Source organism: Tachyglossus aculeatus, chromosome 6, assembly GCF_015852505.1.
Source record: "Tachyglossus aculeatus isolate mTacAcu1 chromosome 6, mTacAcu1.pri, whole genome shotgun sequence".
Taxonomy (NCBI): Eukaryota; Metazoa; Chordata; class Mammalia; order Monotremata; family Tachyglossidae; genus Tachyglossus; species Tachyglossus aculeatus.
In genome coordinates this window covers 25,998,423-26,023,123 of record NC_052071.1, presented here as the reverse complement: position 1 = coordinate 26,023,123, position 24,701 = coordinate 25,998,423, and the positions used below count along the sequence as shown (strand labels likewise).

The following is a 24,701-nucleotide window of genomic DNA, read 5'->3' as shown; positions in this document are numbered from 1 at the left end:
CACTCCAATTAAACTCCTGATCTTGCTTCCAAATCCCTTCTCTCGGCAGCAGTCATCAGTTGCTTGGCTTCTCGTATTTAAGAATAGGCTGCAGGATATTGCGGGGCCAAGGCTGGCAGTATCGCCTTGTCAGAAAGAAGCCAAGTGTACCCAGATCTACAGCACCAGATGCTTCTAAAGGTTGATGTGATCAACTTTACTTTCCAGGCTAGGATCCAGGTAGCATGCTCACCAAATAAGAGTATTGCTCTCTGAATTGCTCCACTATTACTATATACTTGGATGACCCAAAGCCACTTCAGAATTAACATGTCCAAAACAGAACTCTTCATTTTCTCATCCAAACCCAGTCCTCCCCCTGATTTTCCCATCACTGTAGACAGTACCACCATCTTTCACCTCACAAGCTCATAAACTTGGCATTATCCTAGACTCATCTCTCTCATTCAACTCACATTCATTCATTCATTCAATCGTATTTATTGAGTGCTAACTGTGTGCAGAGCACTGTACTAAGAGCTTGGAAAGTACAAGTTGGCAACATATAGAGATGGTCCCTACCCAACAATAGGCTCACAGTCTAGAAGGGGGAGACAGACAACAAAACAAAACATGTAGACAGGTGTCAAAGTCGTCGGAACAAATAGGATTAAAGCTATATACACATCATTAACAAAACAAATAGAATAGTAAATACGTACAAGTAAAATAAATAGAGTAATAAATCTGTACAAATATATATATAAGTGCTGTGGGGAGGGGAAGGAGGTAGGTTGGGGGGATGGGGAGGAGGACAGGAAAAAGGGGGCTCAGTCTGAGAAGGCCCCTTGGAGGAGGTGAGCTCTCAGTAGGGCTTTGAAGGGAGGAAGAGAGCTAGCTTGGCGGATGTGCGGAGGGAGGGCATTCCAGGCCATGGGAAGGACGTGGGCCGGGGGCTGACGGCGGGACAGGCAAGAATGAGGCACAGTGAGGAGGTTAACGGCAGAGGAGTGGAGGGTGAGGGCTGGGCTGGAGAAGGAGAGAAGGGAGGTGAGGTAGGAGAGGGCGAGGTGATGGAGAGCCTTGAAGCCGAGAGTGAGGAGTTTTTGCTTGATGTGTAGGTTGACAGGCAGCCATTGGAGATTTTTGAGGAGGGGAGTAACATGCCCATAGCGTTTCTGCACAAAGATGATCCAGGCAGCAGAGTGAAGTATAGACTGAAGTGGGGAGAGACAGGAGGATGGGAGATCAGAGAGGAGGCTGATGCAGTAATCCAGTCGGGACATGATGAGAGATTGAACCAGCAAGGTAGCGGTTTGCATGGAGAGGAAAGGGCGGATCTTGACGATGTTGTGGAGGTGAGACCGGCAGGTTTTGGTGACAGATTGGATGTGTGGGGTGAACGAGACAGCAGAGTCGAGGACGACACCAAGGTTGCGGGTTTGTGAGACGGGAAGGATGGTAGTGCCGTCTACAGTGACGGGAAAGTCAGGGAGAGGGCAGGGTTTGGGAGGGAAGATAAGGAGTTCAGTCTTGGACATATTGAGTTTTAGATGGTGGGCAGACAACCAGATGGAGATGTCCTGAAGGCAGGAGGAGACCCGAGCCTGAAGGGAAGCAGAGAGAGCAGGGGCAGAGATGTAGATTTGGGTGTCATCAGCGTAGAGATGATAGTTGAAGCCGTGGGAGCGAAAGAGTTCACCAAGGGAGTGAGTGTAGATAGAGAACAGAAGGGAACCAAGAACTGACTCTTGAGGAACCCCGACAGTAAGGGGATGGGAGGGGGAAAAGGAGCCTGCAAAGGAGACTGAGAATGAACGGCCGGAGAGATGAGGATATATATATAATATTACATATTAAATATCACGTATTTAATTTGTCACCAAACCCTGTCTCTACAAACTTCACAACAGTTAAAACCCACCCTTTTCTCTTCATCCAAACTGCTACTATACTGATTTGAGCAGTTATCCTATCCCACCTTGATTCCCACCAGCCTCCTCACTGACCTCCCTGCCTCTGGTCTCTCCCCACTTCAGTCCACACTTCACTCTGCTTTCTGGATCATTTTTCTAAAATAAAAAAAGATCAGCCCAGGTTTCTCCACTCCTCAAGAACTTCCAGTGCTTGCCCATTCAACTCTGCATCAAACAGAAACTCCTTCCCATTGGTTTTAAAGCAATCAATCAGTTTGCCCTCTCCTATCTTATCTTGCTTATTTCCTATTACAACCCAGCACATTAACTTTGCTCCTCTAACTCCAACCTACTTTCTGTACCTTGATCTTGTCTACCTCACCACCAACCTCTCACCCACTTTCTGACTCTGGCCTGGAAATTTTTCCTCCTCCATTTACTCCAACCCACCAGTCTCTCCACTTTCAAACCTTAATTAAAATCACATCACTTCCAAGAGATCTTCCCTGACTAAGCTCTCCTTATCTCTACTTCCTTCCCCTTCTACACTGCCCTAATACTTGAATTATGCACCCTTTACTCATTCCACACAGCACTTATGTACATATCCATAATTTAATTTAATGTCCACCTCCCCCTCTAGACTCTAAGTTCCTTTTGGGCAGAGAACCTAACTACCAATTCTATTATACTGTATTTTCCCAAGCACTTAGAAAAGTGCTCTGCACACAATAAGTGGTAATATTAACTAATTAGATTGCATCTACCCTAGAGCTTGTAACAGTGGCTGACACATAGTAAGCACTTAACAAATACTATCAAAAAAAATCTGAAGACAATCCATCAGGAGCTGCTGTAAAACCTCTAATTTATCAGTTCATCTTGAAGGATTTTGCCTAATTAATGTATCGTAGTGCAAAATATGCCAATCTGTCATGGAACCATTTACATTTCAAAATCAATCAGACAACTTTCAAAGTCAAAACATGCACTTCGTTATGACTCTGAATTCTATAGGTCACTTGTCATTGTGAAATGAGACTGAGCACTAAATTATTGGGAAAGGAGATAGATAGATCAACCCCCAGTTTCCTCATTAAAATGAGAAACAATTTCCACCAATTGTAGTCCGTCAATAACGTCACCAGTCTTTAGGTCTTATTATCAGAGCAAATAAGGCACTTATATCCCAATTTTTTCCATTCCAATAATATTTAAAAAATTGAAATCCATCTAGACTTGAAGCCAAAGTTCAGATTGGTATTCTAGCATCTTTCATGTATTAATGCGTCCCTTTAGGTACCTATTCAGTGAGCAGAAGAACTGACATGGGCCTATTTCTGTCCTGACCGTCAACTTTTATCTGGATTTTTAGAAAAGAGCGGTATCAGAAATTTCCATTCTGTATGAAACTTTAATGAACGGGTTGTTAAACCGCAACAGACAAGATTCTAATGGAAATGTCAAACCTTTAGCGAGCACAGGTGCTTGTGGACAAATGCTTTTCCATTAAATTTAGGTTAAATAAATGGCACAAGGAAAATGTTCAAATACCCACAAAATCTGTATCACTTGATTTGAACTCCAGATTGTTGTTTATAATCAATTTTTTCTCTTGTCAGAAAGCAATTGTCAACCTGTGGTTTAACACCTTGCTCTAGTCACAACATCTTTCTTCCCAGAATCAAGTCAGATATTTCTCCAAGTCGGCTCCTGCTAGTCTCTTCTCTCACACAACCATGTTTAAGATGAAAAGAAATGTCAGAGATCATTTGAGAAAAAAAAAATATATATATATATTCTGGTCAGGGATTTGCAAGCTACCCACAGAGATGGTTATACAGCTGACATAAATCAATGTGGCAGGATCTACAGGCTAATTAAACAAATGTGACAATTTTAATGTGACAATTTGAAAAGCTCAAAAGTGCCTCATGAACCATGGAATGGTCTCAAATGAAAAAGAGGAAACACGTACTATATTAAAGACATGAAAGGCACTTACATATTGAATAAAAATAATTATAAGCACAATTTAAACTGCCTGGCTAAACAAATTGGAAGTTCATAAGGGTTTAGTAAATGAAATTCAAAGTCATATCACCTTTATGAAAATGTCAAAAACCATGGAAATGACAGGTAACCACCTTAAAATACATACTGCAGGATATGGATGATGGAATCTGGGTGTTTTGGTAGTTTTCCATAGAAGACAAGGCATTTTTTGAACATTCTGTACGTCAATCATATTGGGGTACATGGCCTTCCAATTAACCTTCCAATTAACCTGAGGTCTCACCCCCACTAGTGTTTCCATTCCAGTTGTCAAAAGCTCATTGGCATATGTTCCCGACTCTGCCACTTGTGAGCTGTGTGACCTTCGGCAAGCCACTTAACTTCTCTGTGCCTCAGTTACCTCATCTGTAAAATGGGGATTAAGATTGTGAGCCCCACGTGGGACAACCTGATCACCTTGTATCCCCCCCCCCCCAGATCTTAGAACAGTGCTTCGCACATAGTAAGCGATTAATAAATACTATTATTGTTATTATTATATGTTCGATGGTCTCCTGGGCCTATTGGGACCCAATGGAAACAGCTTCTGCATCTAAGATAACAGCTAAATCCTTTATTTGCCTCCTTCCCCAAAATATAATAAAGTCAATAGTTGTTTCCTGAGTCTTTCCTTGGGCTTTCATGAGTAACAATACCAATCTTAGACCCGAATCCGTTCATTTGCACTTCTGAAATAATGAAATATTCCTAAAATGATTATTCCTGGATGGTTCATCTAAGATGATGAAAAAGATGATGGCTAAACCTGAGGTCTTCACACTCTTGCCTAGGTTCTCGTAAAAAAAATCAATTCTCCCTCTTGTTCAAAAAGAAGTTTACGCCTTCTATTGCTCACATCATGGGATGAAGAGGAATAAGAAATGGATTTGTAAAATGGGGATTAAGATTGTGAGCTCTATTTGGGCAGGGACTGTACCCAACCTGATTGGCTTGTATAACATTAATAATACTAATAGTGGCATTTATTAAGCGCTTACTATGTGCAAAGCACTTTCTTAAGCACTGGGGAGGTTACAAGGTGATCAGGTTGTCCCACAGGGGGCTCACAGTCTTAATCCCCATTTTACAGATGAGGGAACTGAGGCCCAGAGAAGTTAAGTGACTTGCCCAAAGTCACACAGCTGACAATTGGCAGGGCTGGGATTTGAACCTCTGACTCCAAAGCCCATGCTCTTTCCACTGAGCCATGTTGCTTTTCTGTATCTACCACAGAGCTTAGAACAGTGCCTGACACATAGCAAGCACTTAACAAATACCACTAGATGTAAAGGGGAACTGACAAATAAAAGCTCGGATTTATATGTGTCTTTCCTCCAAAGATCTCATAATATGCCAAGGAAAGCAGTGGATGAAGGAAAGGGAGGGAGAAGGAACATGAAGGGGGGAAATCATGTACATTTTTAAAGTCAGATCCATAGGCATACTGCTTGATTAGTTTTTAGTAGTCTATGCTTGCTTTTTTTTTGTCCCCTTGGTCTTTCCCAGTGAACACAGGCAGGCAGAAATCTTTTGGGACAATCTCATTGGTGTGGCTTATTCATTAGCACTAGGCAGCTGGAGAACTTTCTTCTCGTTATTTCAAAAGTCTCATGACACCTTAGGTGGAAAGGATTGTTTTAATTCTTTTCAAGGCAATGAGATCAGGGACTCTCTCAAAATAGGGCTCTTTTGAATGATCTGAGAGAGATCATATTACTATTAGGCTGGCACATAAATTGCCTATTAAAATGTCACTCACCTGGCCCAGGCACTTGCTCAGGCACAGGCTGGTCCTATTGTGACCATTTCCCAAAGATAATTTCTGGAGCTTCCATAGGAGGCTTTGGATGAAACAGCAAAAATGCCAGACCCTTCCTGATCAGGAGCCATTGAGAGAAAACTGGCCGGCTAGACTCTATCGCAACCCTTAATACCAAGGCTTTGGGGATGGAGATGGGGGGATGGTGAGAATATTCATTCACTCAATCATATTTATTGAGCGCTTACTGTGTGCAGAGCACTGTAGTAAGTACTTGGAAAGTACAATTCAGCAATAGAGAGAGACAATCCCTGCCCATACTGGGTTTATAGTCTAGAAGTGGGGAAACAGACATCAAAACAAGTAAACGGGCACTAATTTAGACTCATAGATATGTACATATATACACGCTGTGGGGCAGGGAGAGGGGTTGAAGCAAAGGGAGCGAGTCAAGGAGACATGGAGGGAAGGGGGAGCTGAGGAAAAGGGGAGCTTAGTCTGGGAAGGTCACTTGGAGGAGGGATTTGAAGGGGGGGAAGTGTGATTAGTGGATTAGTGTGATTAAGGAGGGAGGGCATTCCAGGCCAGAGGTAGGACATAGGCCAGGGGTTGATGGTGGGACAGGTGAGAACGAGGCACAGTGAGAAGGTTAGCACCAGAGGAGAGGAGTGTGCATCCTGGGATGTAGAAGGAGAGAAGGGAGATGAGGTAAGAGGGGGCAAGGTGATGGAGAGCTTTGAAGCCAACAGTGAGGAGGTTTCGTTTGATATGGAGGTTGATAGGCAACCACTGGAGAGAAGGGGGCACCGTCTCAGGTTTTGTGCTGGATTCTTCTGGCTAGACTGTGCATGAGGCCTTTACAGTCTAGGGTCCCATTAATTTCAATGGGAAACTAAGGTGGACTGAACTATCTGCTCAACATTGCAAATGAATGGGTCTGATAGTTTAAACTAATTGGGTGATTGTTTTAAAATGAAACGTTAATAGATTCTATTTCTGAATGATGCAAACTTCAGAAGCCACAATTTCAATGGAAGGTGGCTTAAGAAGTAGTATCTTTTGGTGGCAATTCAGGGTGCCAGGGCTGGCAAGCATCAGGTTAGACTCAGCCTCCTTGCTTCAGTCTATTCTTCACTCTGCTGCCCGGATTATCTTTGAACAGAAAGGCTCTGGGCATGTCACTCCCCTCCTCAAAAATCTCCAGTGGTTGCTTATCAACCTTCACATGAAGCAAAAACTCCTCACTCTTGGCTTCAAAGCTCTCCATCACCTCTCCCCCTTGTACCTCACCTCCTTTCTCTCCTTCTACAGTCAAACCCACACACTCCACTCCTCTGCCGCTAAACTCCTCACTGTGCCTCGTTCTCGCCTGTCCCACAGTTGACCCCTGGCCCACGTCCTACCCCTGGCCTGGAATGCCCTCCGCCAAACTAGCTCTCTTCCTCCCTTCAAAGCCCTACTGAGAGCTCACCTCCTCCAGGAGGCCTTTCCAGACTGAGCATCCCCTTTTCCCCTGCTCCTCCTCCCCTCCCCATCGCCCCCACTCCCTCCCTCTGCCTTCCCCCTTCCCCCTCCCTACAGCACTTGTGTATATTTGTACATATTATTAGTATTTTATTAATCATGTGTATATAGCTATAATTATATTTATTCTGACGGTATTGACACCTGTCTACTTGTTTTGTTTTATTGTCTGTCTCCCCCTTCTAGACTGTGAGCCCGCTGTTGGGTAGGGATCGTCTCTATATGTTGCCGATTTGTACTGCCCAAGCGCTTAGTATAGTGCTCTGCACACAGTAAGTGCTCAATAAATACTACTGAATGAACGAATGACTTGTGAAGTCATTTCTGCTGTACTATTATGTTCTTGTAGTTATCATCAGAATAGCTGGGGGTGTCCCCACCCACTACTGCCTCAGGTTTCGCCATCCTGATTCCCTTCTCATCAAATGCTGGGTTGGGGAAGAACATCCTAAAGTTCCAGTTCTGCCATGGAATTGGGTAACAGTAAAACCTGAAATGCTGTATGTCGATCTTGCAGGTGTTCCAGAGCTGGTTTCAGCCCCTCCAGCATTTATTTCGTACACATGGCTTGAACTGTTCATGTTAACTTGGCATTCCATCTTAAGACTACCTGTGTAGCAACACTATTAACATCATGGTATTCGGTAAGTGCTTACTGCGTGTCAAATTCTGTTTCTAGGCTCTGGAGTAGATCCAAGTTAATCAGGCTGGCTACTGTCCTTGTGCCACATGGGGCTCACAGTCTAAGTAGGAGGAAGAACAGATCGTGAATCCCCATTTTACAGGAACATAGCCGAAACAGCATTTCTCCACATGCCCGCCTCGTTCACCATATCAGCCACAGAGCCACATCTCACCCAGGGGCACTTCTGTCCCGAACCAAAAGACACCTCTGTCCTAACAAAACTAGGAAATTAGGGATCCAAGGGGGGAAAGCAGAAAGAAAAAGTCTTCTGAAGTGATTCCAATTTCCTTGGTTTAAGATTTGATTCTGTTCTCATTTTATCAGGACTTTTTTCCTCCCATCTCTAATTACAATCTCATCCTAGGAGAACAGATGATCCTGTTGTAACGATTTTCATCACACAAATGGATGGCTTCTGTGTAATTTTCTGTTTTTGTTACAACCTTTGTTGTGAGACTGAGGGATTTTAATGGGAACAAGAAGATACAGTGTGTCAGGCATTAAAAGTCTGTGATAGCTCACTCTTGAGACTATAATCAAGAGCAAAGAATAAGGCTAAAAGAAGCTCCTTTCTTATGACAAAGATAGTGATAAGTATGGGAAACGGTACAAAATTAGCACATTTTCATTCATCTAAGATTAGAATCTTCTTGTTCTCTTCAAGCACAGTAGCATATGGTTTTGCTTTAGTCAATGCCTTGTTTAAAGTGATAATGCCAACTTACTTTCCAATATTTTTAATGGTAATATTACATCTAGAAATATAGTATTAAATAATGGCACCATCATTGGCAATATTAAAAGCTGACACTATAAAATGATGTTAAAACACAGCATTCAGAAAAAATAGGGAATATAATTCAATATCCCTTAAACAATAGAAAGTCCTATCACAGGAGTTGTTCCAGTTTCATAAAGCACCAAGTAAACTAATCCTAGTACCCAGTGTTAATAACTGCAACAACAATACACTTATCAGTACTGTTAAAAATATTTACCAAGAGGCAATTACAAATCTTTTCTGGGTGATGCACAATAAGTTAAATAGCCTGCTAATAATAATAATTAAAAAAAGAAAACTGCCCCAAATTGTGTTTTTAAAATGTAAATTCTACAGTTTCAGATACAATAATTTAATTCACGTTGAGTCACAATGAGTATATGGTTTCCTATAAAACACTTCAGCAGTGCAGAAATTGGCATATGATTTGAATGAATTGTTTTTCAAATGTGCAGTAAATTCAGTGGGACCTCAAGTAAGATTTTCTCTCAAGAATTTTCCTCAATTTTCAAACCCAAAAGCACTTAATTTGCCAACTTGTACTTCCCAAGTGCTTAGTACAGTGCTCTGCACACCGTAAGTGCTCAATAAATACAATTGATTGATTGATTGATTAATTTGGGTAAATTCAATCAGATGCTCATGATTTATTTATACTGAATCAACTACAGAACTTGAGATCCAAGATTCATTTCTGAATAAACATTACAATAACTATTATTATTATTTAAAAAATGGCACTTTTCATCTTAGGGTCAGAAAGTGCTTCACACTCTTTTGCATCACTGTACCGATTCACATGTGCCAGCAAAGTCAAAATAAATAGTAACAACAACAGCAGGCACGCTTTTTAAAGTCGTATCTTGAAATTTGAACACTTCTTTTTTCTTTGCTTTAATTCCCATCACGTACTAGATCTGGGTTTTGAAATGCATTAGACATGTATTGTGACTGATCTAAAAGTCATCAAATCTTCACGTTCTAGACCAATTTTACCCCATCAGGACACTGCTCTAATCATTGAAAGGGCCATGGTTGGTAGGGATAGCAAACAAAAAGCTCTGGGGGTTAACAAAACCTTTGAACTCTTGGCCACGTTGAATGGAATAAAAGCCTCAAGTAAGTGGCAGTTTCCACAAGAGATGCCCTGCTCAATTACTTTCACTAGCAGCATGGCTTAGTGGAAAGAGCACAGGCTTGGGATTCAGAAGACATGGGTTTTAATCCCAGCTCTGCCACTTGTCTGCTCTGTGACCTTGGGAAAGTCACTTTACTGCTCTGTGCCTCAGTTACCTCACCTGTAAAATGGGGATTAAAAATGTGAGCCTCACATGGGACAATCTGATTACCCTGTATCGACCCCAGTGCTTAAAACAGTGCTTGGCACACAGTAAGCGTTTAACAAATGCCATAATAATGATGATGATAATAATAATTAATAATAATAACAACTAGTAGCAAAGGGGTCCCTATAGCAGCAGGGAACATGAAACACGGTTCCTCTCTGGTACTGAAGAAAGCTGCGAAGAAAATGATTCTGGGGTGGAAAAATGTCTCAGCACTGCCCTAACAGTAATCCGCAAATGTACGACTAAACCATTCAGGTGCATGTAACCATATATATTTGTATTGATTGATTGAACTTAATATTAATTGAGGGTCCACTGATTTTTGGTGACTGGAGACAAAGGGAAAAAGACGAGCGGAGTCACTGGCCAGATAAAAGTCCCAACTAACACCTACCATGAAAAGCAAATTGAATAACTAATTTTGGCTCTCAAGTAGGAATATAACCTTTTCTAGAAGGCCAGAAAATGCTTCAGTACCATGTATATCAGAGGTTAAGATTCTGGGGATACCTTTGTAAATGTGATTTCAATTTTTAATCTTTTTTTTTTCATTTCAATAAGGATAATAAATCCCTTGATTCACCCAAGGCAGCAGGTTGACAGAAAACAGAGTTCTTCTGATGATGCACCTAAAGACATATAGGGATTCCTTTATTTGCTCAGCTATTTAAAAGTGGCTACTCTTACTCATTCCCTGGACAGCTAAATGCTAGGTTGCTAAGTTACTGTTATTTGACATCATCTCCTCCCTGACATGTTCCCACGTTTGACAAGTTCACATGATTCAGTGGGCCAGTCAGCTCGTTACTCACTTTTCCAATGACGCCCGTGTAATCATTTGAAATTCACATCATGAACTCCTAGCAAACCCCCAGATTCCACATGAAAATATTTAAACTGCTCGTCTGCCTCTGCGGTCACACTGGGTGGCTACCTGTATCACTCATGGAACCGCTTTTATAACTACATGAGTATCTTTGTTCAGCACTGGTTTGTGATTCAGATGAGAAAACAACTACTCAAAGACAAATAATGGGTTATATCTGTTATGGCTTCATTTTGTTCCATGAATAGCTCACCTCACATATGGATGCTACATATTAAATCCATTAGTGCTTTGAAATGGCTAGAGAGAAGTGATACTCCACATAATTTACCCAGTCAAGGACATTTTCACCTGCTGACAGATTTGCATATTCTCCAATGTCATTAGATATGAGCAAGTCATCGGAAGAACGAAGAATGCAGTAATTCAGTTGGTGAATTTATGTGACTCCAGTAATTTTTAAATTAATTACATTCTAAATTGCATTTAGGGATTGTTGTTCTTCCTGAATGGAATGTTTTATGGCTAGTTCAACTCACTGTGGCTCTGAAGGCCATGCTGGAAAAGACCACATTTTGAAACACCACACCCGGGATTGAGGTACGAGACCTCAACCTATTTTTAATCATTATGCTGAAATAGCTAAGGTTCTATCCATCTGTTTAGAAACAGGTATCAAAGTGCTTTTTTGGATTAAAAAGATGCTACTTTGATACGCACTCCAGCCTTTTGTAAATATTCTCATACTCTATTATTTCTGCTCTCCCCAATCTATGTTAATGTCTGTCTCCCCCCATAAATTGTGAGTTCGTTGGGGGCAAGGATTGTGTCTACCAAGTCTGTTATCCTGAACTTTGCCAAGCACTTAGTACAGTGCTCTGTACACAGTAAGTATTCAATAGATGCCACTTATCGATTGATCCCAGAACCAGGGACCAGATATCTCCCTGAGTTTCCCAGTCTTGGAAAATACTGTGCCAAGTTCACTAGCACTGGTAAGTATGTGAACCACCTGGAAACCTGGGAATACCCTGGAGCCCCTGTAATGTTGGGGGTGGTCAGACCCTCCAGGGGTCCTAAGTGGGAGGGATCACTCTAGACTCTAAGACTGTTATGGGTAGGGAACGTGTCTGCTAATTCTGTTGTACCGTACTCTTCCAAATGCTTAGTACAGTGTTCTGCACATAGTAAGCTCTTGATAAATATGATTAACTGATCCTCATTTACATCAATCTAAATCCCAGGACTAAATGCTTAATACAATGCTCTGCACAGAGTAAGCGCTCAATAAATATGATTGATTGATTGACTCCTTTCAACCCCCAACACCAGTGGATTCTGGAGAGCGCCAACATGAACATCCTCAAATGGGTAATCATACCCAACCCAAGCTCTTCCCAAGGACTCTTGGGATACAGAATGGGTGTTCTGAGGTCACCCACAGCCACCAAGAAACTGTCAAGATACCTCCAAACAGTTGCAGACCTTTGGAAACCAGGCAGTTGGTGAATTCCTACCGGTTTCCTCCAATGAGCCTTCCCAAATAATTCCCCAAACACCAAGTCGTAGCATCACACCAGCCATCTTAAGCACTTATGAATCTATTTCTTCCCAACCTCAGAGTCAGTTGTTAATTCAGATTACTCTAGTTGCATATACATCTATCTCTGCTCCCCTGTTAAAGCATAATAATGATAATAATGATGGCATTTGTTAAGCGCTTACTACGTGCCAAGCACTGTTCTAAGCTCTGGGGTAGATACAAGGTCATCAGGTTGTCCCACGTGGGGCTCACAGTCTTAATCCCCATTTTACAGATGAGGTAACTGAGGCACAGAGAAGTTAAATGACTTGCCCAAAGTCACGCAGCTGACAAGTGGTGGAGCCAGGATTAGAACTCACAACCTCTGACTCCCAAGCCCATGCTCTTTCCACTAAGCCACACTGCTTCTCTACTAAGCCACACTGCTTCTCTACTAAGCCACGCTGCTTAACCCCTTGTGGTTGGGAATGTGTCCCTAATTTCAGTTGCACTTCCCAAGGATTTAGGACAGCACCAAGTGCTCGATCGACACTTGTGGAGGACCGCAACAACATCCCAGAATCGTTGACCTCCAGACCCAACACTGGGTTTGACATGAGCGGTGCGGTGGGCAACATTTCTTATGAATATTGATTTGAAGGCTGGAGAAGGACAAGGGGTCCACCGAGGGCCAATTCTCTGATGGTGGCCTGAAAATAATTTGGAGGAAAAATGTGATGGTTGCCCTTGACTTCCATCATTCAGAGTTGGTGATATTCCACATTTAACATCCTTATATCGTCCCTCTATTAACCTAGCTGTACAATACCGATAGAGGGGAAAATAGCTTCTTCCTTCCACTACCCTGTATTTCCCTAACCCAGGTGTTCGCTTTCTTTACTGTTGAAGGCTCAGATTTATTGAGCACTTACTATATGAGCCTGGGTCAAACTGGAAGGACAACAGGGTTCGAATCGAGGAACATTAGTGCACGTGCACAGCTGAGCTGGGAGCTACTGGGAATTCTAATTAGTCCCAACAGCCCAGAGGACAGTTCACTTCTTACTCCGTCATAGAGGCACACGCAACATTAGATAAAAATCAACTGTCTACCAGTTAGTAGATTTCTGACATTTCTTCTGGATGTAAAATTCCGTGCTGATCCCCATAATTGTGAAAAGTCAAATTTGGTTTTTCAGATTCAGTGGCAATATCACTTACCTCTCTAAATCTCGATTCTTTTCTTACAATATGGTCCCATTCACTCGTTTGCCTCTCTGGAGTGAAAAACTAGGATATGCTTTTTGATGGCACTGTGATCATTTGGTACATTTTAAACTGTTTACTAAAACATGAAACTAATAAGAAGTCTTGCTATCATCTGATATGTTGTAAATACAGAACATACTGTAACTAATAAGAGGTACTCATGTAGATATTTACCAACCTAGGCCATATGGCATAGGAAATCTGTAAGAAGAAACAGTTCATCAAATCATGTTTCATAATCCTTACCTAGCAGATTTGATTTGGCTTGAAAACAGTGAATTGCATGTACAGATGTTTGGTTATGAAATTATCAACTACTGAAGGTACTGTACTAAAAAAAACAATCTGTTCAGCATCAAAAGTATCCAAAATAGAAGGTACTGGTAATCCTGACTCTGGAAAGAGTTTTAATGTGGAGTAGTTTCAATGCTGGACTTTATAATCCCAGTGCCTGTCAGTCGATACTATGATTGACTGAAAAGTTGAATAATCTTTCCACTCACTTCCAAAATTCTGGGGTTAAATGGTATTCTGTTCCTAACTCAGTATGTGAACTGACACATCAACTAGAAACAGTTTGGCCTCGTGGAAAGATCCTGACTTGAGAATCAGAGGATCTGGGTTCAAGTCCCAGCTCCAACACATCTGCTGTGTGACCTTGAGCAAGTCACTTAACATCTCTGCGCCTATATTACCTCATCTGTAATATGGGGATTAAATCCTCCTCCGTACAATTTAGACAGAGTCCTATTTGGGATGGGGACTGAGTCCAACCTGATTATCTTGCATCTGCTCTGGCAATAATAATAATAATGGCATTTATTAAGCGCTTACTATGTGCAAAGCACTGTTCTAAGCGCTGGACTTAGAACAGTGTGTGATGCGTAGTTAGCACTTAAAAAAGACAACAAGCAACATGGCCTAGTGGATAGAGTACAGGCCTGGGGATCAGAAGGACCTGGGTTTTAAATTCTGGCTCTGCCACTTGTCTGCTGTGTGACCTTGGGGAAATCACTTAACTTCTCTGTTCCTCAGTTCCCCTTAATCCCCTAATGGGGATTAAGACCATGAGTCTCATGGGGACACAGACTGTGTCCAAACTGATTGGGTTGTACCTACCCCAGCCTGACACAAGTGCTTAACAGATACAATAAAACACACACACACAAAAAAAAAAATTCTGAGCCTCAGTTTCCCTGTTTATAAACACCCTGTAAGAGCCTGGCCAATGGTTCCATCATCTCTAAGAGTTTAGAACTGATTATTTACATTTTTATTAAGTCAACAAAGCACTTTGCAAAATACCACCTGCCTTATGTACTGCGAGCTTGAGACTCAGCATGGCCTAGTGGACAGATCACAGTCCCGTGAGTCAGAATGGCCTGGCTTCTAATCACAGCTCCACCACTTGTCTGCTGTGTGACCTTGGGCAAGTCATTTCATTTCTCTGTGCCTCAGTTACCCCATCTGCAAAACTGGGATTAAGACTGAGTGCCCTACGTGGAACAGAGACTATGTCCAACCTGATTATGTCACATCTACCCGGTGCTTAGTCTAATGCCTGGCACATGGTAGGCACTTAATAAATGCCATTTTTTTAAAAACCCATAAGAGGGCAGGGCAAACGTCATAAGCAGGTCACCTGTCTACATGTTTTGTTTTGTTGTCTGTCTCCCCCTTCTAGACTGTGAGCCCGTTGTTGGGTAGGGACCATCTCTATATGTTGCCATCTGTATATGTTGTACAGATTTATTACTCTATTTTACTTGTACATATTTACTATTCTATTTATCTTGTTAATGATGTGCATCTAGCTTTACTTCTATTTTTTTCTGATGACTTGACACCTGTCCACATATTTTGTTTTGTTGTCTGTCTCCCCCTTCTAGACTGTGAACCCATTGTTGGGTAGGGACCATCTCTATATGTTGCCAACTTGTACTTCCCAAGGGCTTAGTACAGTGCTCTGCACACAGTAAGCGCTCAATAAATACAATTTAATGAATGTTGCTAATTTGTACTTCCCAAGCGCTTAGTACAGTGCTCTGCACACAGTAAGTGCTCAATAAATATGAATGAATGAATGAAGATGCCAAGCTCCTGACAAGATGGCTGGCCAGACCCTGCTCCCCGAGCCGCAGAGGGCAAATCACGCACAATTTCAGGCCTCAAGGGCCTGGGACAAGAAATTGGTCACTCTGGGGCCTAAAATATTAGGTGATGGTCACAGCAGTAATTTTGTGAAATGCTGCCTTTCTAGTACCTGTTTGGTTGGGGGTTTGCATGAGAATTTCAGAAACTGCATTCCACAGCCTTTTTAATTGTACACAGTTGTGTCTGTCCTAAAACTAGCTATTCGGCATGAGAGTTGGTAGCTGGGAATTAGGGAGTAGGAGTGGCTAGGAGGTAATCTATGTTGGAATGGGAAGTCCCACCAACATTTTAAGAAGCGCAATTTTTAAAACATCTGTAAGATCATATTACTACTATCACTGACCTTTACTCTCACCCACTCACTCACGCACTTACATAGAATCCCCAGTCCCTAAGGATGCCTGTAATACCTAAAAGGAGGTGCCTAAAGGAGGCATCAAATCTTAGCCAGATCAGTTCTTGTTTTTTCAGACATCCCGCAGGGAAGTTACGGCATTGGAACAATTCCCCGGAACCACTTCAGCCTCCAAGAAAGACTCTGTTAGAGACTGGTTTCTGTTAGAAAAACTCAATCACACTACTGAAGAAACTGGGAGGCACAGAGTTATTTAAGGTTCTGTAAATATCATGACAAGGTGCATGTAAAGGGAAGACAGAGTCCCTGTGATACCCTAAACATCCATCATCACTATTAAATCAAATCTAAAATCCTCATTGATTTAACATCCATGCTGCCACAAAGCATAAACTAGACATCTCACCCTATATTCTTTGAACCAAATCTAGTATTGATAAGCACAAATCCAGCACATAGCCAGGAGATGAAATTCATGAAAGTTCAAGATGTCAAATATTTGTAAGTTAGTTACAGAAAATGAGTCTTTAAATTGGCCTCACAAATACCATTTCATCCCCAAACAGGCCTCTAGACTTAAGCTACCAGCTTTAAAATGAAATGTTTCAGAGAGAACCATATATTCCCAGAGCAAATAATATGTATGTACACTTCCAAATTATTTCATATTTGTTCAACCTTGTTTTTATATGAATATTAACAGAACAAGGGAAGTCATTCATTTTACTATTATCCTAGTACACCTCCATGTTTAACCACCCTCAACACTTCTGAATCTTTTCTCCCCACTTCTGAGTCTTTTGAATTCCAAGAGTCATTGCTGCTGAGAGGGGAGGAAGGATGGGTCAGATACTCCGCTTATCTTGGTCAGCCCTTTATTTCTCGGCTTTTTCCCATTCTCCTGGGTCTTTCAGAAAGCAGTGCCTGATTGTCTGGCATCTGACATCTGACATAAGTCCTGTCTCTTTGCAAGAGCAGAGGACATGTGAAGATGCACTGCAGTCAGTATGCCATATTCCCAAAATTGAAATTAGATGTCGTGAATAAGTTAACCACACTCAAACGTGGCTGGGAGCTGTACTATGAGGGGCATTGTCTCAAATGGGCAGGGTAATAATTTAGACTTTGAGTAGCAGAACAGAACAAAAGGCTAATTTCCCATACCCCTGAAGGTTGCTTTTTAGGTGGCCGGATGAATTAGCAGGCCTCTTATCTTTTTAGGATGCTCTTCTCTTTCCTTTTTGTTGGTGTGTGCATATTTTAATTGCTGACTATTTTCCAGGGATTTGTTTGTAGGGCTGAGATCCCAACATCCAAGAGGTAAACACAGTGTTTCCTTTTACGACACAATCTGGTGTAGCCGAGCTAGCTCTCATTGGCCATTCAACCGGGGAATGTTCCCTGGAGGAGGTGAGGCTGAAAGGTGATTTCCAGTTGTGAGACATGTTTTGAAGATGGCAAGAAGCTAAGGAAAGACTGGCTTGTCTGGAGCAAAAGGAGAGGTCTAGGGAGAAGGAAAAACGGCAGGGTGATGTTAAAAGAGGTAGACGAATTAAGCCTGAATATGACTATTCCCCATTATGGTGTTACTAACGTGGCATAATAATTACTTAGACCAGTTTAAACAAATAGATTGCTTCACTATTAAAAGATGCAGGAATAAAGATTTAAACTCACCCGCAAGATTTCTTCCACACAGCTGGGATCATTGGGCAGGCTGACCTAACCAAAACAAAAAAAAAAAGAACAATTCAGTTATTCCCAGAAAAGCTTACTGTATAATACTTAATCTGTTGGGAAATAGAGAAACAAAATTAACCATCAAATACTTTCGTATGAAACACAAAACAGTAATTATCCTTAAACAGACAATTGTGTTTTAAATCAACAGAAAGCATTCAAACCTCAGGTTGGCAGAGTGGGCCACAAGCAACTTACTACTACCTTCAAGTAACAAATAAGACACAGTTAATAGAATTTCAGGCAGTTCCAAGAGATTCCAATCAAAAACACTGGCACCGACTCAGTAAAAGGATAGCCAGTGTACGTGTAAATATCAGTATGCTAAAATGCATGCTGACCCCAGTCCTGTTAAATAGCAGTATTTTCAGGTTTGTTAGTTAGAATGCAAGCGCTTAGTACAGTGCCCTGCACACAGTAAGCACTCAATAAATACGATTGAATGAATGAACTTTAGAGGTCTGAAGTGAAAACCAGCGTTTCATTCTAAGTGTGTCATAGACTTCAGCCTATGAATTAGAAAACCGATTCTAAGACAATTAGACTCCATCTGGAAAGATCAATGAATCCACCTCAACCATCTTTTGGGAAATGTTGCTTTATACAAAGTCTAAGTTTTATTTAAAGTCATTTAAATCAGCAAACAAGGGGGGCGGCATGGCCGACGGGAAGGAGGACACTCTGGGATTCAGAGGACCTGGGTTCTACCACCATCTCTGCCACTTGCCTGCTGTGTGACCTAGCGTAAGTCACTTCACTTCTCTGGGCCTCAATTACCTCATCTGCGTCACATGGGGATTCAATACCTGTTCTTCCTCCTAGACTGTGAGCCCCACATGCATCGGGGACTTGTGTACAACCTGATTAACTCATATTCATTCAATCAAATTTACTGAACGTTTAATGTGTGCTGAGCACTGTACTAAGCCCTTGGGAGAGTACAATATAACAATAAACAGACACATTCCCTGCCCACAATGAGCTTTCAGTCTAGCGGGGGAGTGCTTAGAACAAGTGCTTGACACAAGGTGAGTGCGTAATGTACTCCCCCTTCTAGACTTGTCTCCCCCTTCTAAACTGTGAGCCCACTGTTGGGTAGGGACCGTCTCTATATGTTGCCAAATTGTACTTCCCAAGCGCTTAGTGCAGTGCTCTGCACACAGTAAGCGCTCAATAAATATGATTGAATGAATGAATGTATACCACAATTATTATTATTACTATGAATAATAATACACTCCATTCTCTCAACACTCAGGTGAGAAGGAAAGGCAAACCCAAGCTATCAGACATGCATCCTGATGAGTGCTTCACGCATGTGCACAACCGTTTCTTCTGACATTATGTTCTATACATGTAAATGCACGTCTCCTAATTCCCTACAACATGACGGAGGAACCGAGTGTTCTGATTTTCCTCAGAGTGGCCGTGACCCCAAATCACAGTGCTCTCCGACAGGCTGGCCTGCTTCCCTTCAGGTGACGGCTGGCATTCCATCTGCAGGGGTTAAGGACGGGGTGACAGAACTAAAGCCTAGAAAGGAGAGGAGCGTTCACCTTATTGAGAAACTAATACCACCTCTCCATCGTTACCAATATGGCTCCACCACCATCTCCAGAATGAGATTCCAAGAGGGGTCTCCTAATCCCGTTTACTGGGAGACACAGAAGGACAGTGGTGTGCACAACACTGATGATAATAATAATAATAATAATAATAATAATAATGATAATTACGGTATTTGTTAAGTGCTTACTAGGTGCCAGACACTGTACTAAGCGCTGGGGTGGACACGAACAAATCGGGTTGGACACAGTCCCTGTCCCACATGGGGCTCACAATCTTAATCCTCATTTTACAGATGAGGCAACTGAGGCCCAGAGAAGCGAAGCGACTTGCCCAAGGTCACACTGCAGACAAGTGGCAGAGCCGGGATTAATACCCAGGACCTTCTCACTCCCAGGACTGTGCTCTATCCACTATGATATTCAGCTTCTCATCATCGGATATGAGTAGGATTTGAGGGTGGAACTTTTGTTCCTCAAATCCCTTACCTCCTCCATGCCAGGTGACCAGCCCTGAATGACAAACCCCCAGTGATGGCCTCTCTGCAGCTATTTTTTTTTCCAAGACAACTCTTATAACTTAAACACAATAGTTCTAATACAAAAATGATGCTCACCATTTTTAATGTTGCTACTCCATTACACCAGATATCTCCTCCCACATCCTAAGGAGTGGCACATGAAGGAGGGGGTGAGGGCAGTGACCAAGGTAATTATGAAGTGGGTCATGATGTTTTGGGATTATGATGTGCATGTGGCCACTTCTGAGCTGCAACAGTGGAGGCCCATTGATAGCACCAGCCCTAGGATGACTACACCCAAGTGCAAAGTGACCAACTAGTGGGTATGAGCTTAGAACAGTGCCCAGCGCTTAGAACAGTGCTTTGCACATAGTAAGCGCTTAATAAATGCCATTATTTATTTTTTATTTTTTTATGAGGCCAGACAAGGTTCCCATCTCCCCACCAGTATAGATCCCGGAAGAGTTATATCAAGTCCTATTTTTGTCTCACATAGTCAGAGGTTACCCAACATTGGCGGGGCCAGAGGCACAGGAGTTAAGTGGCACAGTGACCCCCGCTAAGGTGACTTCTACCCACTTCATGCCAAGGAAACTGCCCTACAGTATCCAATGACCTCCTTGCCATAATCAATGGCCTCTATTCCATCCTAATCTTCCTCGACCTTAACACCATGGACCACCCCCTAATCCTGGAAACAATACCCAACCTCGGCTTTTCTGACACTGTCCTATCCTTGTACTCTCCTCATTCTCAATCTCCTTCGCAGGCTCCTCCTCTGTCTTCCACCCTCTAAGTGTGGGAGTCCCTCAAGGTTCAACTTTGGGTCCCCTTCTACTCTCCATCTATACCCCTTCTACTCTCCATCATCCCTCACTGATTTCATATTGCAACCCAGTTCAGTGCGCTGATCTACTACAACCCTGTCTGCACTTCGTTTCTCTAGTGCTGGTCCTCTCCCTGCAACTCCATCTTGTCTATCTTGTTTCCAGAGCTTAGAACAGTGCTCACACACAGTAACTCACTGGTGCCCACGGCATCAACTAGTGTGGCCTAGTGGATAAAGCACAGGCCTGAGAATCAGAAGGACCAGGGGTCCACACCCCAGTTCTACCACTTATCTGCTGTGTGACTTTGGGGAAGTCACTTTACTGAGTGCTTACTGTGTGCAGAGCACTGTACTAAGCTCTTGGGAAGTACAAGTGGGCAACATATAGAGACGGTCCCTACCCAACATGGACTCACAGTCTAGAAGGGGGACACAGACAACAAAACAAAACACTTGACTTCTCTGTACCTAAATTACCTCATCTGTAAAAAGGGGATTAAGACTGCGAGTTCTACGTGGGAAATGGACTGTGTCCAACCTGATTAACTTGTATCTATCCCAGGGCTTAGTACAGTGCCTGGTATGTAGCAAGCACTTAAAAAATGCCATGAAAAAAACAAACCAAAGGAAAAAAACCCTACTATCTCTTTGCAGATGATTCCCAAATCCACCTTTCCTGCCCTGATCTCTCTCATCCTCTGCAGTTTCACATTACCTCTTGACTTCAGGACATCTCCAGTTGGTTGTCCTGCTGACACCCCAAATTTAACATGTCCAAAAGAGAACTCCTCATTTTCCCACACAAACCCTGTGCTCCCCATGCCTTTCCCATCACTGTAGAAAACACCACTATCCCATCTCAAAACCCTATAAACCGTGGTATTATCCTTGACTCATCGCTCTCGTTTAATCCACATATTCAATCCATCACCAAAGCCTGCAACAGTTCTACCTTCACAACAGCACTAAAATCTGCCCTTTTCTCTCCATCCCAAGTGCCACTACCCTGTCTTTACTACTGCATCGGTCTCTTGTCTCCCCATCTCTTGTCCTTATTTAATAATTACAGTTTTTGTTAAGCACTTACTATGTGCCAAGCACTATTCTAAGCACTGGGGGAGATACAAGGTAATCAAGTTGTCTTATGTGGGGCTCATAGTCTTAATCCCAGACTGAGCCCCTTCCTTCCTCTCCCCCTCGTCCCCCTCTCCATCCCCCCATCTTACCTCCTTCCCTTCCCCATAGCACCTGTATATATGTATATATGGTTGTACATATTTATTACTCTATTTATTTATTTTACTTGTACATTTCTATCCTATTTTATTTTGTTAGTATGTTTGGTTCTGTTCTCTGTCTCCCCCTTTTAGACTGTGAGCCCACTGTTGGGTAGGGACTGTCTCTATGTGTTGCCAATTTGTACTTCCCAAGCGCTTAGTACAGTGCTCTGCACATAGTAAGCGCTCAATAAATACGATTGATTGATTGATTGATTAATCCCCATTTTTCAGATGAGGTAACTGAGGCACAAAGAAGTGAAGTGACTTGCCCAAGGTCACACAGCAGACAAGTGGCGGAGCCGGGATTAGAACCCATGACCTTCTGACTCTCAGGTCAGTGCTCACTTTTCTGCCCCCTAAAAAGCATTCTGTCCACTTCTTCCCAACTCCTCGAGAACCTCCAGTAGTTGCCCATTCAACTCTACAGTTTTCCTATCACTATCTTTAAAGCACTCTTTAACTTGCTCCAAATTATCATCCCTCACTGATTTCGTATTGCAACCCAGTTCAGCGCGCTGATCGACTACAACCCTGTCTGCACTTCGTTTCTCTAGTGCTGGTCCTCTCCCTGCACCTCCATCTTGTCTATCTTGTTTCCAGAGCTTAGAACAGTGCTCACACACAGTAAGCACTTAAATACCATCATTATTATTTCCTTGCATCAGACATCCTTGTCCACAACCTCCCACTGGCCTGGACCCCCCCCCCCCCCCCCCATATATGACACTCCCTGGTGCGGCTCGTGGTGCCTCACTCTCAGCTTCAAAGCTCACCATCCCCTTGCCCCCTCCTACCTCACCTCCCTTCTCTCCTTCTACAGCTCAGCCTGCACCCTCTGCTCCTCTGCTGCTAACCTCCTCACTAGGCCTCATTCTTGCCTGTCCCACCATCGACCCCTGGCCCACATCCTACCTCTCACCTGGAATGCCCTCCCTCCTCATGTCCGCCAAACTAGCTCTCTTCCTCCCTTCAAAGCCCTACTGAGAGCTCACCTCCTCCAGGAGGCCTTCTCAGACTGAGCCCCCTTTTCCTCTCCTCCTTCTCCCCTCCCCATTGCCCCCCTCCCTTCCTCGGCCCTACTCACTTCCCCTCCCCACAGCACTTGTGTATATTTGCACATAACTTATTACTCTATTTATAGTATTAATGATGTGTACATAGCTATAATTCTATTTATTCTGATGGCATTGACAGCTGTTTTTTTTTGTTGTCTATCTACCCCTTCTAGACTGTGAGCCCATTGTTGGGTAGGGACTGTCTCTATATGTTGCCGATTTGTACTTCCCAAGCACTTAGTACAGTGCTCTGCACACAGTAAGAGCTCAATAAATATGACTGAATGAATGAATATGACAAACCACTACTTTCTTCACTTTCAAAGCCTTACTAAAATCACATCTCCTCCAAGGGGCCTTCCCTGATTAAGACCTCATCTCCCCTACTCGCTGTCCCTTCTGTGCTCTCTATGAACTTGGATCTGTGCCCTGTAAGCACCTGATATACCTCCCACCCTCAGCCCCACAGCATGTAGGTACATATTCATAATTTATTTTCATACCTGCTTTCCCCTCTGGACTGTAAGCCCCTTGTGGGCAGGAAACAGGTCTACCAATTCTGTTGTATTGAACTCTTCCAAGCTCTTAGTACAGTGTTCACTGATTGGTTAATAAACCCTACACCTCAGTCTCATTTTCAGCCCAATACAGTCCTCTCCCTTTTTAGGCCCCACTCCCAGAAGACCTGCTTCCATCTCACTTTGACTTTTGCAAAATGTGGCCCCTCCCACCCTAGCATATCATAAATGGATTCTATGTATAAAATGAGTATAGAAGAATATCAAGAGGACTTGTACCTCTACTGCACTCACCGTTATCTACATCTGAAATTGCCAAAATCGATAGTCTTAGAAAAAAAAAAAATCTATCAAAACATGCATCAATGTAGACTCTTGGGTTTTGCCGTAAATCTAACCACAAATTCTTGGATCAGGAGAAGCAATCAAACTCGAGTAGGATGCTGTAGTCAGGGTTGGACAAATATCCATTCTCCAGGGATTAATTCGAAATGGATTTCTTAGAAAATATTTGAGTTTAAAATGCTCATGTAATGAATAGACCCTTACATTTTACCCTACCCCTCTAATGTCTGGGCTCGAACCCCTCCAAAAGACTCTCAGCAACATATTGCCAGATGGGTTTCCAATTCTGCTCTGCTGAAGTTGATTCTGAATACCGGCGTTGGCCTTTAAAATGCTGCCCCTTGTACATTTCACTTCTTAATGGAAAGTAGGCTCTGGTTAATGGTGGAGCCTCCAAGTTAAAAGACCCCCTATCTAAATAGTCCATGCTCTGAATCCTGGTGGCATTAAGGGGCCAGACTGGAGAGGGGACGGCTCTGGATTTTTCAGGGATGTTAATGGCTAGAGAAACGATATCTGATTTTTCTCTGTCCTATCTTTTGCTATCTCTCTGTCTAGCATTTATCATTATAATAGTGGCATAAGCACTTCCCTAAGTGGGATGCTCACTTCGTGGCTGAGGGAATATAAGTTAGAGAAGCAGCGTGGCTCAGTGGAAAGAGCACGGGCTTTGA

The 24,701-nt window shown here is 42.7% G+C and overlaps 1 protein-coding gene across 1 annotated transcript in view; it reads right to left on the bottom strand.

Annotated features, from left to right (window-relative positions):
• Positions 1-24,701, bottom strand: part of AFF2 (AF4/FMR2 family member 2) — a 361,545-nt gene that overhangs the window by 177,763 nt on the left and 159,081 nt on the right. The window contains exon 7 of the mRNA XM_038747704.1: positions 17,852-17,896. Coding sequence (XP_038603632.1) covers positions 17,852-17,896 — 45 coding nt within the window. The remainder of the gene's footprint in view (positions 1-17,851; positions 17,897-24,701) is intronic.